At 40.1% G+C, this 14585-nt stretch overlaps 1 protein-coding gene across 12 annotated transcripts in view; it reads left to right on the top strand.

Moving 5' to 3' along the window:
- The window catches only part of LOC129063685 (myomegalin), a 161291-nt gene that overhangs the window by 112138 nt on the left and 34568 nt on the right, over positions 1–14585 (top strand). For all 12 annotated transcript variants that reach the window (XM_054564747.1, XM_054564748.1, XM_054564750.1 and 9 more), the window contains 2 exons: positions 600–727; positions 10719–10807. In XM_054564747.1, coding sequence (XP_054420722.1) covers positions 600–727; positions 10719–10807 — 217 coding nt within the window. The remainder of the gene's footprint in view (positions 1–599; positions 728–10718; positions 10808–14585) is intronic.

Here is a 14585-nt window from a genome sequence, read left to right as displayed (position 1 = left end):
TTTGTTCTTTTACTTTTTAATTTCTTTTAATTTATTGTTGGGTTTAAAATGTTTTTCTTTCTATTATACTTCAAGCAAATGAAAGAGGAAAGGTAGAATACCCCATGATTGTGTTACTTTTTAAAGAATGTCTGGATCTTTAGTCTCTGTGAACTGAAATCCTTTTCAGAGCACTATCAAGTTTGGTTAACAAACGAGAGAACAGATGCATTCAATAACAGTCCTACTTGGCTCAGTATTGCTTCAGTCTGTGTTGAGTTTTTCCTGGGTTTGGTTTTTCAGAAACTAACGCTTAGTCAAATGATGAAAGTTTTCTTACGCGTGCTATAGGTATGTGAGGTAAATCTTGGGAACTATAATTTTATGTGAGATTGGCCCAGAGCCTAGGGTAAAGGTGCAAGCTTTAAAGAAAGGAGCAGGCCTTGCTAATCTACCGGCAGTGAACACAAATGCCACAACAAAGATACATTCATTTATTGTGTTCTGGAGAATTGTGACTTTAGAAGGTCTCATGGCATTGATGGCTCTTTGGAAGCATGCGTGGACTCATTACAGTTGATGGCTAATCCATTTTCCTTCCGTATGACATGTTTAATCAGCTCTGAGAGAGACCGAACTCTGCAGGTGGAACTGGAAAGGGCCCAGGTGTTACGCGGTCGGCTCGAAGAAGTTCTTGGAAGAAGCCTGGAGCGCTTAAGCAGGCTGGAGACCCTGGCCGCCAATGGAGGTGGGGAACTGGAAAGTGTGCGAGTTCGTCACAAGCATGCCCTCTGAGCACTGGCGGGTCAGACTGCAACCAGGATGGAAACCCTTGTTTGTACTAACCAGAGAGCGCCTGTCTGACTTTGGCAGAATTAAATGGTGACCTACTAATGATAAAACTGGTACAAGTAGCATCAAGTACAAAGTGAAACTCACTTTAGCTTACCTGTATTTCACGGTACATATTTATCTTTAAGTTAAATGGTGGAGGTTACAAAGTGTATTTGCACATTTTAAATCATTCCATTTTAGTTTTCCCACCCATGTCCCTTCTTTCCCTCAGCCCCGCCTCCTGATTCCCTTATCCCTTCTGTGGGCCAATAAAGTTTATTCCTCCCCTACTTTCACAACCATTTCATATGTTCCGTATCATGTCATAAATGCATGTGTGTGTATTATTTTTGCCATTCAGTCAATTCCTGTTCTTTGAGAGAAAGCAATTTTTAAATCAAATAAAAGTTTAAAGATAAGAGGGAGAGATTGAAAGTCTGTAAGAATGACTATGCAAAAGTGGTATAATCCTTATCAGAAGGTAATCAAAACCAAGTCTCAACGTAGTAAACTATAGTATTGGGAGGGCCGAGTTAAAGAGCAGACACAAAGGCTGTTATAGCCTTTGTAGTAAACCTTTACCTCTAATATTGTTTCAGAGTTGATTATTGATTGACAGCAAAATGAGACTAGGAGATTTTTTTTTTTTTTCATTTAAACCAAGCGTATGTTATGTAGCCAGAACATGACTTTAAGAAAGCTCCCAGGTCTTCCAGAGTTAGAATTCTGTATGTGAACAGATAATTTCAAATGAGCATTCCCCCTTTAAATTTAGCATTTCACCAAGTAAGTCATATCCAGAGGAGAGTATTGCTGGTATGTTTTCAGTTGGTAGTGACCCTGGATGGAGATCTCTATTTTTCACTTCTTAGTGCTTCCACATTTCTGCATATTAAAATAAGTAATAAGCTTCAGGCTTTGAGGTATATGAGTAGTTTAGAAAGAAATATCACAGATCTGTGTTCATAGGCTTTGGCCATTGATTCAACACTTTCTAATGGCACCATGACAGGTGTTAAGGCAAAAGGTCCTGGAGGTTGTATTTCTGACGTCTTCGGTGTTGAGCTTATAAAAAGTAACCAGGATAACTTTGGAGCTTTGTGGGTTCAACACCATGAGATTTCTTACTTCGTTGGATGGAAGCCTCTTAGATTAGAAGCTGAGATTATAGTCTTTAAACATGGAATTTGATAAACAGTGATTGAGGCTTTCTAGCACCGTGAATGTGACTGTACTCTGTGTAAACTGGGTGGAGCACAGTGAGTTCCCTGCTTGCCCTCCATTTTTTCCCCAAGACACTTTTATTTTCGCATTTATGTGTTGATGTGGCTTGCTGGACATTCTAAATTCCTCGCAAGAGAAACACCCTAGCATCTTCTGATTAAGTATTTCACAAACGTTGATAGCCATAAGCCTTCCTCTTAGTGGAATTGCTTTTCAGGTTTAATGGCTTTTAGGGGGGAAAGGAGTCATTTAAGGAAGGAGATAGGAAATATAAGCAGAACCACCCACTTTTCTTAGTCTTCTAATCTTGAGACCCTTTGCTGCGCAAACCTTTCCATGACTTTTTAGAAGTAAGGAGGGGGGGTTATCGAGCTGTGAAAATGTCAACCAACCAAAATATTTAGGACATGTCTTTCCTTAATTTGACTAATAGACCAGGGGAGCTTTCTAAGTCTACTAAGATTCAACCTTGGGTGATTCCTGGGTTCTAATGGTTTGCAGTGATTACAGAAACTTATGTTAATTACCACTGCTGCTTCTATCAGCCTTGAACAAGAGTAGAAATTTCCCTTGGTACCTTGAACTGTTGCTAAGTGTTAGAAATATTAAGGTATTTGGATGAATAATAAGAAACCGTACTTTCTATTGAAAATAGGTTAGGGAAAAAATGTAAGTGAATCTCTGGTCCTGATTTGGACTCTGAAAAGACAAACTTGTTTCTTGCCTTTGATATTGGTCTTTAGAAAACGTTTTAGAAAATTAAGTACTTTAGTGGCAAAGGATTAACAAAGAGTTTTATATTGATACTACAGATGTGCCTAAAATCCAGTACTAACTTTTTGGTGTTGGTAGCAGGAATGAGGCTTGCAGACTGCTGCCTGGAGAGCTTGCTGGTCTAACACTTTGGTGTGATAATGTGACATGTTATTAGGAACACAATTCTGATGAATTTTGTGACCCACATATATAGGTGATGCTGTGACTGACCACAGCATTTATATAATCATATTGAGCATGATATACTAGTATTCCATTCTCTCTTCAGAAGCAACAGACCCTTTCTCTTACTGGATTATTCTACCTGTCAGGCATTTTTCAACATTACCATAATATTAGATAAAGCATTGTGTGCTTTGCTTATAGAACCTTGTGCCTGAATTTAAAAAATGTCGAAAAAAAAATGAATTAAGTTCTCCCTAAGGTCATGCCAAATTTGAAGCATGAAACTTAAATTGAGAAAAATCCGTATTGATTTGGTTTTTCTCACATTTCCTTTTTGAATAACAGCAAATGTATAAAGTAATGGTTGGAAGAGGTCAGGAGAGATTAAGTCTCTAAGTTCTTAGAAGTATCGAGTTGAAAAGGGCCTCCAGGAGGATTTATTTACTGAGTGAAATGGAAGCCCTTTTGACAGATATTTCTCCTAAACTCTTCTCTATTGTAGGTTTAAACTATATTGTTAAAGTCTGGCGATTGTTAGCACCTAGTATAAATCAGCATTTTCCTGGTGTTCTCTTTTTAGCTAGTTAGCCAAATTGTAACTTTTGAAAAGACATGACTGGGCTATTGTAATATTGGCAGCCTTTTATTTTGATAGGGTGTCCTTTTACCTCCACAACACCCCTCCCCTCTCCCATGCCATTTCTCTTCATTCATTTGTGGACAGCAGCATATTTTTTGTACCTCCACTTCCTTATTCATATTTTTAAAAGATTTGTCAATACTGTTATATATAATGAAAGGTCTATTAAAGATCAAGAAAATCTTCACCTGTATAGGGTATCAGATTCTGGCCTCAAGACATTTCCTTAGAAGGTTCTTTAGTATGTTTTACTTGCACAGTTTATATGTAAGTGATCTGTGGGGCAAATCTTTATGAAAGACCTATCAATATTATGCTTATGTATGTTCCTAATTCAGTAACTGGTCCTGAGAAGTTTGGCTTATAGCTTCAAAACAGTTCAAGAAATTGATTTCAATTTCCTCTGTCTTACAGTTGGATCTGGAACCCTCTGGTTAGGGAAAGGTGGGGCAGAGCAGATTATACCAAAGTTGCTCCTTTCTTTCAGGAATAAAGGTTGACTGACCTACCTCAAGTCACTTCCCTTTTGGACCGTAAGCCTTAGAGGGAACAATACTTGAATACCTTGGCTTTCTTTGAACTAGTATTAGAAAACTGTAGTTCCTGTTGTTAGGATAAAGTCATCATTTTCTGGTTTCATGGTCTTTTTATAGAAAAGTCGCAGAATCTTCACATTTGATGTCCCTGAAATTCAAGTTGCCTCTTCAACTAGGGCCTCAGTAGAAATTATGCAGGTTTGCAGCCAACGTCCTGCAGGAAAACGTGACAAAGTTCCTATGAAGTCAGGAGGAAATACTAGTAACCCACACACAGTTTGTTTTCCATCTTATCTTGTAGAAATTGTACTAATGGTAGAATAAATGCAATTAGCTTTCTTTTTCAGATACTAACATCCTGTGAGAAGAAGCCTGTAGAGTATTTTCTCTCATTTCTCTTTGAGTGAAAGTTCATAGAGCTTTTCTTCTCCCTTTGGTAATACAGAACCATTGGTACTGGAGAAAGAATAGCTAGGACTCTGAAGCTCATGAGGCAACCAATAATGAACACAAATAATGAACACATCAATACGCCGGAGTGATTTCTATGGGGTCATAGTTTCTTCTTAACGCATTTTGGAATATAATTTAAGCTACCCTCTCACTAGACATTTGGAGCAAGAACTTTGTTAAACCATTTTTATTATGCTTGCAAGACAAACATGTTGCTGTTACGTAGTCTGAGTATTAACAGAAGGTAAGTCTTCAGCTTCTTTTTATATAATCACATGAGCCGGGATGAGCTTCCCAAATAAAAAATTAGCATTGTAATTAGCCTTCAACGAAGAGTGGAAAGGGAAAGGGAAACACACAATTGTGGAGTTGACAATATTAATTTTACCAGATTTCAAATAAGAATAATTAAACTTACAAAGTGATGTACTAATTCCTCTTTCCCTTTTGGTTGTTTAAAGTCAAATTACAGAAATAAAAATCTCCATCATTTTTTTTCTGTTGTCCTCATGCTGGAAGGATAAAAATAGAAAGTTTAGCAACATCAGAAAATGCTTGATCTAAAATAATTTGAAGAGTAGGGGTGTTAAGTACATGAACCAAATCAGGTTCCTTGTTCCATTTAAGGAAATCGTAACTATCTAGGAAATGCATGCAGATCTGCTTTTAGTATATATCCTGTGGCAAAGTATATCTCCTTTAGTATAGTGCTGCTTTTTGCAATATCAAAGTCATTGCTTTAAAATACCAACCTCTCAGGCTGCATTTGTGTATATACGAGTATGTTTTATGAATCACAAATTTGTTACCCTGAAGTACTATCACTTTGATAATAACAGCTTTACTTTTATCACTTAAAAATTTGTTCCTAGAGCTGTTGAGGAAAATTCAAATGATTCATAACAATTTAAATGAAGAAGTGACATGTTAAATGATCCAGTCATTTGGCATTAGATTATTCCTAGGACTATCTCCCCATCAAAATTAGCTGTATATTTCCTCTTGAAGTTTATTTCTTCACGGCACTGTGCTGTGCTAAACTGTGTTATCATTTGTGCTGAAATGAAGAGTGTACTTTTTTTTTATATGTAAGTGTTAGAATTTCAGCTCCTTTAGTGGAGACACACTAAAATTGTTACTGATCAATAAAAGTGTCCAAGGCCAAACAGTAACTACTGGTTTCATTCTTAAAAGATTCATGGGAAAAAAGAAAAAGTAGAGAAAGCTCATATCTTCCCACCCCCCATTATAGGAAAATCAGTCTATTGACCATTGTAACTAAATTTCCAAGTCATAGTAAGGCTCCGGAATGAGTGAATGCCTTTGTATTTACTTATCTAAAGGAAGGAGGAGGAAGAAACCTGAATTTTTCTGCTTTCAAGGAAGTGAGACAAAAGAAACAGTATTATATTTCCTGCAGAAACGTGAAATGGACTGCTTTACCTTAAAAGCCTTTCTTGCTCTCCTTGCTGAAGGAGAGGAGTGGAAAGTGGGATGGAGGTGTGAGGAGCCAGTTGTGGGTGGTGCTGTCCCTGTAAATGTTCCTAGAGCCACCTGCTTCCTGTGTCCATTGAGGGAACAAGAGACTGTGAGCAGGAAGAAAGAATTCCTTAAAATTCTAGAGTTTCAAGCACTGAAAACAGTTGCTTTCTGGATAAAACAAGCTGGAAGGCTACTTTAGAGACAATTTAAAGACAAAGATACACCATGAAGGGGCTTAACCACAGACAACAATTTTGTAGCTCCTTATGTTCTAAGATCAGAATCTGTCTAGTTAAATAATTTTATTTCTCGGCAGAAATTTATGGAAGACTATACAAAAGGTTAAAGTTTTCTCATGGTCCGGAAGGGAGTCGATGCAGGTGAAATTGCAGTTTGATAGAAGAACACTTTTCTTTGGTTCTCTTATAGCATCATCATATTTAAGCCAGCGATAGCTGGTTCGTGATGTGCACACATGAGAGATGTCGTGGTGAGCTCGTGGCAGAGTGCCTAGAGGGGAAAATGCGATGCAGCCTGAGGGCCTGGCCCATGAGCCTGGCACTGAGGGGAAAGAACAGCTAGCGGAGTGCTTGGCACTGCAAGCTCATTCATGCTGTAAAGCTTTTAGCTCTCTGAACCTTTCAAAACAGATGTGACTCCTTATATGTTCTGAGTAACTATGTGAGAAAACATTCCTCCTTTTTTGTGAGTCGCATATTAATGGCTTAAAGGGGAAACAGTCATGACTCTAGAGTCAAGTGGGAGAAATCATCTTGTCAGAGCCCTGTCTGGGCTCTTCACTGAAGAACTAAAGTAACACTGCATTACCTTCCCTCTAAGACTCATCCATGCATGATGGAGTTTTATTGGCAGCTATAATTTAATGAGAAGCCCTATGTGTGAAGCACCTAATATTCAAAAGAGGGCATCCTACGTACTTACAACTCTGTTCTTTCAATGGTCCTGTGAAGCAGGGAGAACAGAGTAGTATTTCCAACCTCCTGTTGGCGGAAACCCTCAAATGTGAAGTGCAGATAGAGTCAATCAAGATCACCCAGTTAATAACACTAGGTACGAAATTCCCCCTGCTGGTTCCCATTAGGTTCCATGGCCTGCCTGTTCAACCCGTGGTGCACTTCAGTTATTGTTACACACCATATGCCAAGCACTGTTCTAAGCACTTTGAAAGCAGCAATCCTTTAAAGTTCACAACTGTAGGGAGTGAATATCACCATTAACTGTCACTAATAACTGAGGGAATTGAGGTATGGGAAGATTGTGACTTGCCCAACACACAACTAATGACAGAGGCAGAACTCTATCCTAGATGTCTGGCTCAAGAGCCCATGTTCTTAATAATTACGCCATTCTCAGTTTGTAAAGCTCTACAAATGTGTGAATTTTTGCCTCAGTGATAAAAAGAATATATTTGCATAATACATAAATTTTCTGCCCAGCGATTTTATAGTGTTTTGGAGGTTTGTTTAATTTCTGTGTTCTTTATAATCAGATAGCTGGTAGAACATAATTTTCTAAACCTAAAAAGGGAAGATTTTGGTACCACCTCATTACATGTGGTTCAGAACCTAGAAACTTGCAAGAACTACAACTTGAGAACTATCATCAAAGCCTCAAATAAAAATTTTTAATAAAGTTTCCAGTATAACACGTAAAACTTAACCCTGGAGATAAAACCTAGAGAAGCAAGTTACATTTGAATGAAGTTTTTTAGCTTCCAGAGATTCTATTTCACCTTTATGAAAAATTAGTAGATTCATTAAAATACACAACCTTTAAATTTCTAATTTAAAGTATTCCAAGTTAGTTTTGAAGATAGTTTTGTTGCTTTGTAAAAGTTCAGAAAGGGGTATTTCCCACAAAAGAGAAGTTCTTACATTGTCATTCATGAAAGACAAAACATAACAAAGAGGGATGTCTAATGTAAAACATTATAGGACTTTGTGTGGGTTAACATTCATTCCAGTATTTTCTATATTATAAAAATTTTTATTTAACCCTACTCAAACACAAAAAGGCTGTCCACATTCTAATTCAAATTGGTAAAAGAATGAACAGCCCTTAAAGCTCTCCCAAAGGAGGTGTAGCAAACTGTAAAATAGCTAAGAAAAATAACTAAGGGAAGCAAAACTCCGGTATAGTAGAGCGTTGGGGTGAAATGGGCATTCTTGCTTGGTCTCCATTTAACTCCAGATCAAGTCAAAGCCATGGTGTTCTGTCCCTGAATGAACTAAAGAGACAGCATTAACTAGAAATGCAGATGTGGCGTCAGAAAGGCAGTGTAGGTAAGTGGAGGGCAGAAAGACAAAAGCCTTTAAGACCAGTGATGCTCACCTGTTCTAATCCCCACTTACCTTATTCCTAGAAGTTAGTACAGGAATCACTTTGGGGTGGGGGCCCGGCAGGGCAACACCACCCACCACCAAGAATGGTCCTGACCTCAGAAAGCTGAGCTTTCTTCAACCACAGGGTCCTGCTCTAGCCCAGCGATTTTCAACATTGTTCATCTCATAGCATGCAAAGTAATTACTAAAATGCTGTGGCACACACACACACAAAACATGCTTTGCCAATTTGACCAAAAAAAGTGTAATTTTGATTCACTCCCACCAGATGGCTATTGTTGTGTTGTCTGTTGTCATTTTTTTATTTAACAATCTAAGGGAAAAGAGGTCAGTACCCCTGACTTATTAAAGATTCTGGTCTGTACGGTTGTATAGGAAAACATTTTTTGAAAGTAAGCATAATATATGACATAGACATCCTCAGGTGAATTAACATCCTAGATTCAGTGAGCTGCCAAACTTAGGGAGGGTGTTCATTCACCTCTACACAACCAGTGTCCTGAGTGAGGGGGTGCTGAGGCTGGTCTGAAAGAACAAGCATTGGAAATCCCTACTGTACCCCATCTGCCACGGATCTCTAAAGATGCTGAGTGGTAGAGGTGCCCTGTAAGCCCTGACGCTACATTAACACAACATTCACGGTGATCAGGGAATGAGTCATAAGATTAAGCTGTCAGGACAACATGCTTACTCCCTTTAGTACTTGAATGAGATTGGCCCAGACCATTGCAAACATTCGCGTGAACTTCCAGGTGCCCAGGTGGAATGTGGGTGTGAACTGCCCCTGTTCACCTAATCTGCGGATGGTAGTGAATGCTCGTTATTCTTGCAGGGCCTTCATCCATGAATGTCTGAGCTTAGGAGCAGGGTCTTTAGTCTTGAAGGAAGAAACAAAGGTAAAAATATGATTTGTCACTAGAAGGAACTGTCAGAGGCTTGACTTCTTGGGGCAGCTCTTGTGAGGACTGGCTTTATAACCTTGGACAAGCCACCTAATCTCTTTGAGGCCCAGGTTACTACTCAGTGGTCGGAAGAGGAGTTTTAACAGGTTGGTTGCCAAGGCCAGCGTCACCACTAGACCTCTAGGTTCTCTGACTTGGGCAGGTTCTATAAGACCCAGAGAGTATCAAAGTAGATTTTCTTTGGTGTTCAAATGAACTAACCGTTATAAATCCTACACTTTCAGAAGACATCTATAATGTGGGCTATAGGCCTTAATCTGAAATTAGATGGACAGACTGTGCTTTATTCTCACAGATGTGAAGAGGAAGAAATGTCCTAGGTTTCCGCTGTCCAACATAGAAGCCACTAGCCACATGTGGCTGTTTGAATTTAATTTGAATTAAATTAAACATTTCAGTTCCTCAGTCACACGAGCTGCATTTCAGGTGCCCAGTAGCCACACGTGACTAGTGTCTACTGTACTGGGTAGCGTAGACACAGAATTGCAGAAAGTCTATCAGTCAGCGCTGCTCTAGACCTTTGCCCAGACCACCAAATGCAGCTTCTTGTCCTTAGTGCACGGTGTAGATGTTTGTGCCCTAGGATGGCTGTATCTGTCCGTGGGAAATAGAAAAATGGATTAAGTGCCATTTAGAAAAAGCAGTGTGAGAACCCTCCAGGCAGGGAATGCTAGTACTGGACAAGAGTCTGAGAGGGGGAGGTTAAAGGTTAAAGAAAGAATCAAGAAACACCTGAACCATTCTGTGCCTTAGGTCTTGACTAGATCTGAGCTTTTGTGCAGGACACAGCGACCCCAGAGCAGGGCTCCTCAGAGAAATTGTCACCTCATGCCCAGCTGATCCCAACAATAGAAGAGCCTGAGAAGAGAAGAGCTGCCCTAGTCCACAGAAAACCAGGGAGCCTCTCAGCACTCAGGGTGGGAAAAGAGTTGGTCATGCTAAGTTGTTACATAACCAGTAAGGGGCAGGAGGGGAATAATTCAGACTTTCTGGAAATGGGTGAGAGGGATAACCACTCCGACAGTTGCTCCTTGTGTACAGGTCTGTGCAGTCTAAACCAGCTTATGTTTTGAGGCTTAAGCCTGAATGTGTTAGTAAGAAAGTATCCGTGATTCAACCAGAAGGCTTTTCTACAGATTTGGCACATTGGTTCTGTCTTCCCTGTGGGCCCTGATGGCTAGGCGGCCACACATACAGGGAAGGGGGAAAAAATCAGAGGCGGATGGCAAAAAGTGTAATTTTAGCTGCTGTCTGGAAGCCATCTGTGAAGGGAGTCACCTTTCTCTTCTGGACTTATTTCCAGGTGCAGCTGCAGGGGACGACACCGAAGATGCCAGCACCGAGTTCACTGACAGTATTGAGGAGGAGGCTGCACACAATAGCCACCAGCAAGTAAGTCGGAGTCAGGTGCTGGGTCCCAGGGTGGAAGGCTCCTAGCCCTTTGGGGTTTGGTGGTCTCCTGCAGCCCTTGTGGACCTAGATGAGGAGCTATCTTTTTGTATAAAGCACTTCCCAGTCTTCTTCCTGCCCTCCCTGAGCTTCCCAGCCACCTTGCCTACCTCTATCCTCACTCCATTTTTCTCTCCAATCCACCCGTTTTTACTCCTATCTCTTACTCCTGGTCCCTTCCCCTCCACCCACCTTTGCCCCATGTACCGTCTGTAGCTGTAGTTTCAGGAGAATTTTTACTTACAAGAAGACCACAGACACTCCCCATCTTGGGCTTTTGTAACTGAAACACACCACGGAAGACAGAGAGTCATCGAAGGGCCACTTGGGGAGGTGGCAGGGCCCGGGGCTTGCTTTGGGAGAGTGCTCTCTGAGAAACTGTACGAGGATCAGAATCATTCTCAGTGAAATCTTATTATACAAAAGAGAACTCTGTTGGACAACTGGACCAACCACCCAGGTCTTGACACTTTGGTGACCAGGATATGACACTTAAAAAGTCAGACCTCAGAACTTGAAACCCAAGGCTGAAACACTGTTCTCACCAACCATCAATGAAGCTCAAGGGTTGAATGGCCTGGACCTCAGAGATTAAGTCACCAGTAGTGATACTATAGCACTCACTGGTACTCCTATGTGTCCCCAGTGACATTTAGCTATCACATTTCCTAGATGGACTGTGCCTGTGATCCCGAGTTAGTAAGGAGAAAGTGAATTAGTCGTATCTGTCCTTCTTCAAAAGCAGCTGGGCATTTCTAGTGATAATTTCCTTGGGGTTACTGGGAAAACTGGAGGGGAAATGAGGCTTTGTGGGCCTGCTGTACATCTCCTGCACAAGAAAAGGAGGAGACAGCTCATAAACCAACGAGAAGAGGCCAAGTGAGCAGTCCCCAAACCTCGGAGGATTTCACACTCTTTGGCTCTTGAAGACAGGAGTATTTGTCTGGAATACCTCACATCCTCAAAACAGATTCTTTACTTTCTGTCAAGATCCTCTCTCTCTTGCCCTAGCCATACCTGACCTTTACTTTTCCCTTGAGTTTCTGCATGAGCTCCACTTACCCTTTTGCTTGAACAGCTTCTTCTGAATCCTGCTAACCAATGCTTGTAACTTTAATTACATGCACCACAACCCCTTTGGGCAGGTCCCTCTGCCTCTCACTTCCTGGTTTCATTGGGGACCTTGGGGAAGTGAGAGGGACCTGCAGGATGACCAAATGCCCCACCCTAAGAGAGAGCTGGATCGGGCTGTCAGCAGGTCGCCGATGGTTATTGCTGCTGTGGAACAGGGTTAACTTCAGGATACGTGAAGAGGAGACACACATATGAAGAGAGCCAGATTCTAATTGCGAGCCCTTCACTCTATTTCTCAGATGTAGGCAAACTGGTTAGTAAAGTCATTTCTTCCTTAACCTTCTTTCCTATAGCCTAGCATGGAGAAAATGGCCAGAGCACATTTTGAGGTCAGTTCCATCCTGAAATAAACCTTGACTTGGACATTTGTATTTCCCTTGCAATGTCTGCCTATGACTTGGCATAGGAGATAATAAATTATGGTTTAAAAAAATCTTTGGATTGGGGCCTGGCTGACAATAGACAAAGTATATATACCTATTGGATGAAGAATATCTTGGTTAAGCACCATTTTGCTTTCCATCACATTTCCTTGAAACTCAGATCTTCAGTTTTGGGTAAGAGGTGTGTGAAATCATTGTAAATTTACTTTAACTTTTCTGGAGCTTGAGGGTGTGACTCTTCTGCTACCCATTAAATAAAGCTTTTTTTTGCCATAACTGTTTTGTGTCCAGATTCTCAAAAATGTGTTTGCTTAAGGGGCAAATGGCCACTTAAGGGTATAGGCTCTGAGCTTCTTCTAGTTTTGTCCTTAGAAGGCTGACTTTATTCTCGACAAAAATCTCTCCTCCTACCTCAAGCATACACACAAGTACCCTAACAAACACATCCAACTATAGTGTTTCTTCCAAGGCAGGAACCACCTTTTGGCCAAAGCAAGTTGCTTTATCCTCATATTTGAACTCAGCCACCTCAGGAAGTTTCAGGTCTCATACGATGGTAATTTCCACTCTCAGTGAAATATAAAATCTGTAATAAATACCTAAAAGTTTCTGTGAAAGAAACTAGAGTAATCAGTTATTGTCTTACTTATTTAAACTTTTGCAGGAGAAAAGTTAATCAAGTATCAAGATTTAAAACAAAGGAGAGAAAGTCAGTAGACTTAGTGTGATGAACTTGAGAAAAGAATATGTTTAATGTCCTTAATGCCATCAGAGAACTAATTTACATTGTGAGAGATGTGAAACAATAGGGTAAAAAAAAACAACTCTATTCCAACAAGAGATCAGAGCTACATGTAGACCTCTGTGGGGCAAATGGAAATCAGCACACACACACAAAAACGTTTAATTATATGGTGGAAGCAAAAGAAGAGATGAATTAGGAAATGTGAAAAAAAGGGGAAAAAGACCCTATAAGAGATATAATTAACAAAAGACATAAAGGACTTATACTGCCACCACACATACTTGGGGTTTTATTTGGGGAGGGAGAAATACTAGCCTTCATGCATTTGCATTTAACTTTTAAAGATAAGTTAGCCAAGGTATAAGCTTCCGTTGACATGAAAATATGAAAACCCAAATTAGCCTAGGAACAAATCAGATCTTTCTTTTCTTGTTTTCTGGTGGGAGATTAGACAAGATGGACCTTATGGTCCCTTTCACTGTTAACATTCCATGTGTCTTCATTTTTTATTTAAAGAAAGCAGGTATTTTAAATCAATAGAAAAATATATACATCTAGAAGGCACATTAAAAATAGGCAGGTATCATTAAAGTTAGACATTTTTAAGGAGAAGGAACTGTTAAGGTTTGGAAAAGAAATGTGATCATGTTCAAAGCTGATGGCAATGTTTACTTACGTTAGTTGCAAAGAGTTTCTGTAGAAAGATTATCACATAGTTTAAATGAGGGCTAAAGTTATAAACTTTCAAAAGTGGTTTTATCCAGTCCTCCTTCCTTCATTTTGCCCCAGATGCTTTGTGGCATACGCAGGATGGCTACCAGTTTAACCCAGTTTGGCAAGAGAGGCATAGAGACAGACATTCCAGAGTCTCCCAAATCTCAGGCTCACAATCCCAGGGGGGAGTGGATGCCTAGGAAATGAGCAATTGTGTTGGCTAATCTCTTTGGTCTGACTTGGATGCGCATCTCTTCACAACCCCAGTTGCTATGCTATGAATCGCCATTGCGCATACTTGCCATGAATCAACCCAACCACACCCCTGTAACCTAGATCTTACTATGTGCCTGTTACAAAGTCAAAAGCAAAATTCAATGGCTTTGTCCCAAGCCAAGTAGCACTATCAATCACTGACCCACTTAGGCTCCTCTGGACTTTGTTCTGTTCAACATATTTGTGACCTGAATGAAGGAATAAAGCATGTAATTCTATGATGCATCCTTAATCAAGTGGCCCCTACATGATTTATGGAGCTGCACATAAATATCCTGATAACTTTGGAAAATGATTTTGTATAAGCAGAATGAATTTATAAGTGAGAAGTACAGTCATAACATTTATAGAGACAAGAAATGACAAACAGCATGATGCAGAAATAGCTATGGGGAGGGGTGGGAAATTGGGAGGCCAAAATTGACCTGAAGTTAGGTAAAACCTCAAAATGTTGCTACTGAGAGGAAAA

Source organism: Pteronotus mesoamericanus, unplaced genomic scaffold (assembly GCF_021234165.1).
Source record: "Pteronotus mesoamericanus isolate MK-2021 breed Mesoamerican mustached bat unplaced genomic scaffold, CSHL_Meso_final scaffold_99, whole genome shotgun sequence".
Taxonomy (NCBI): Eukaryota; Metazoa; Chordata; class Mammalia; order Chiroptera; family Mormoopidae; genus Pteronotus; species Pteronotus mesoamericanus.
Note: the sequence above shows the minus strand (reverse complement) of the source record. Positions and strands in the feature narration are given on the sequence as shown.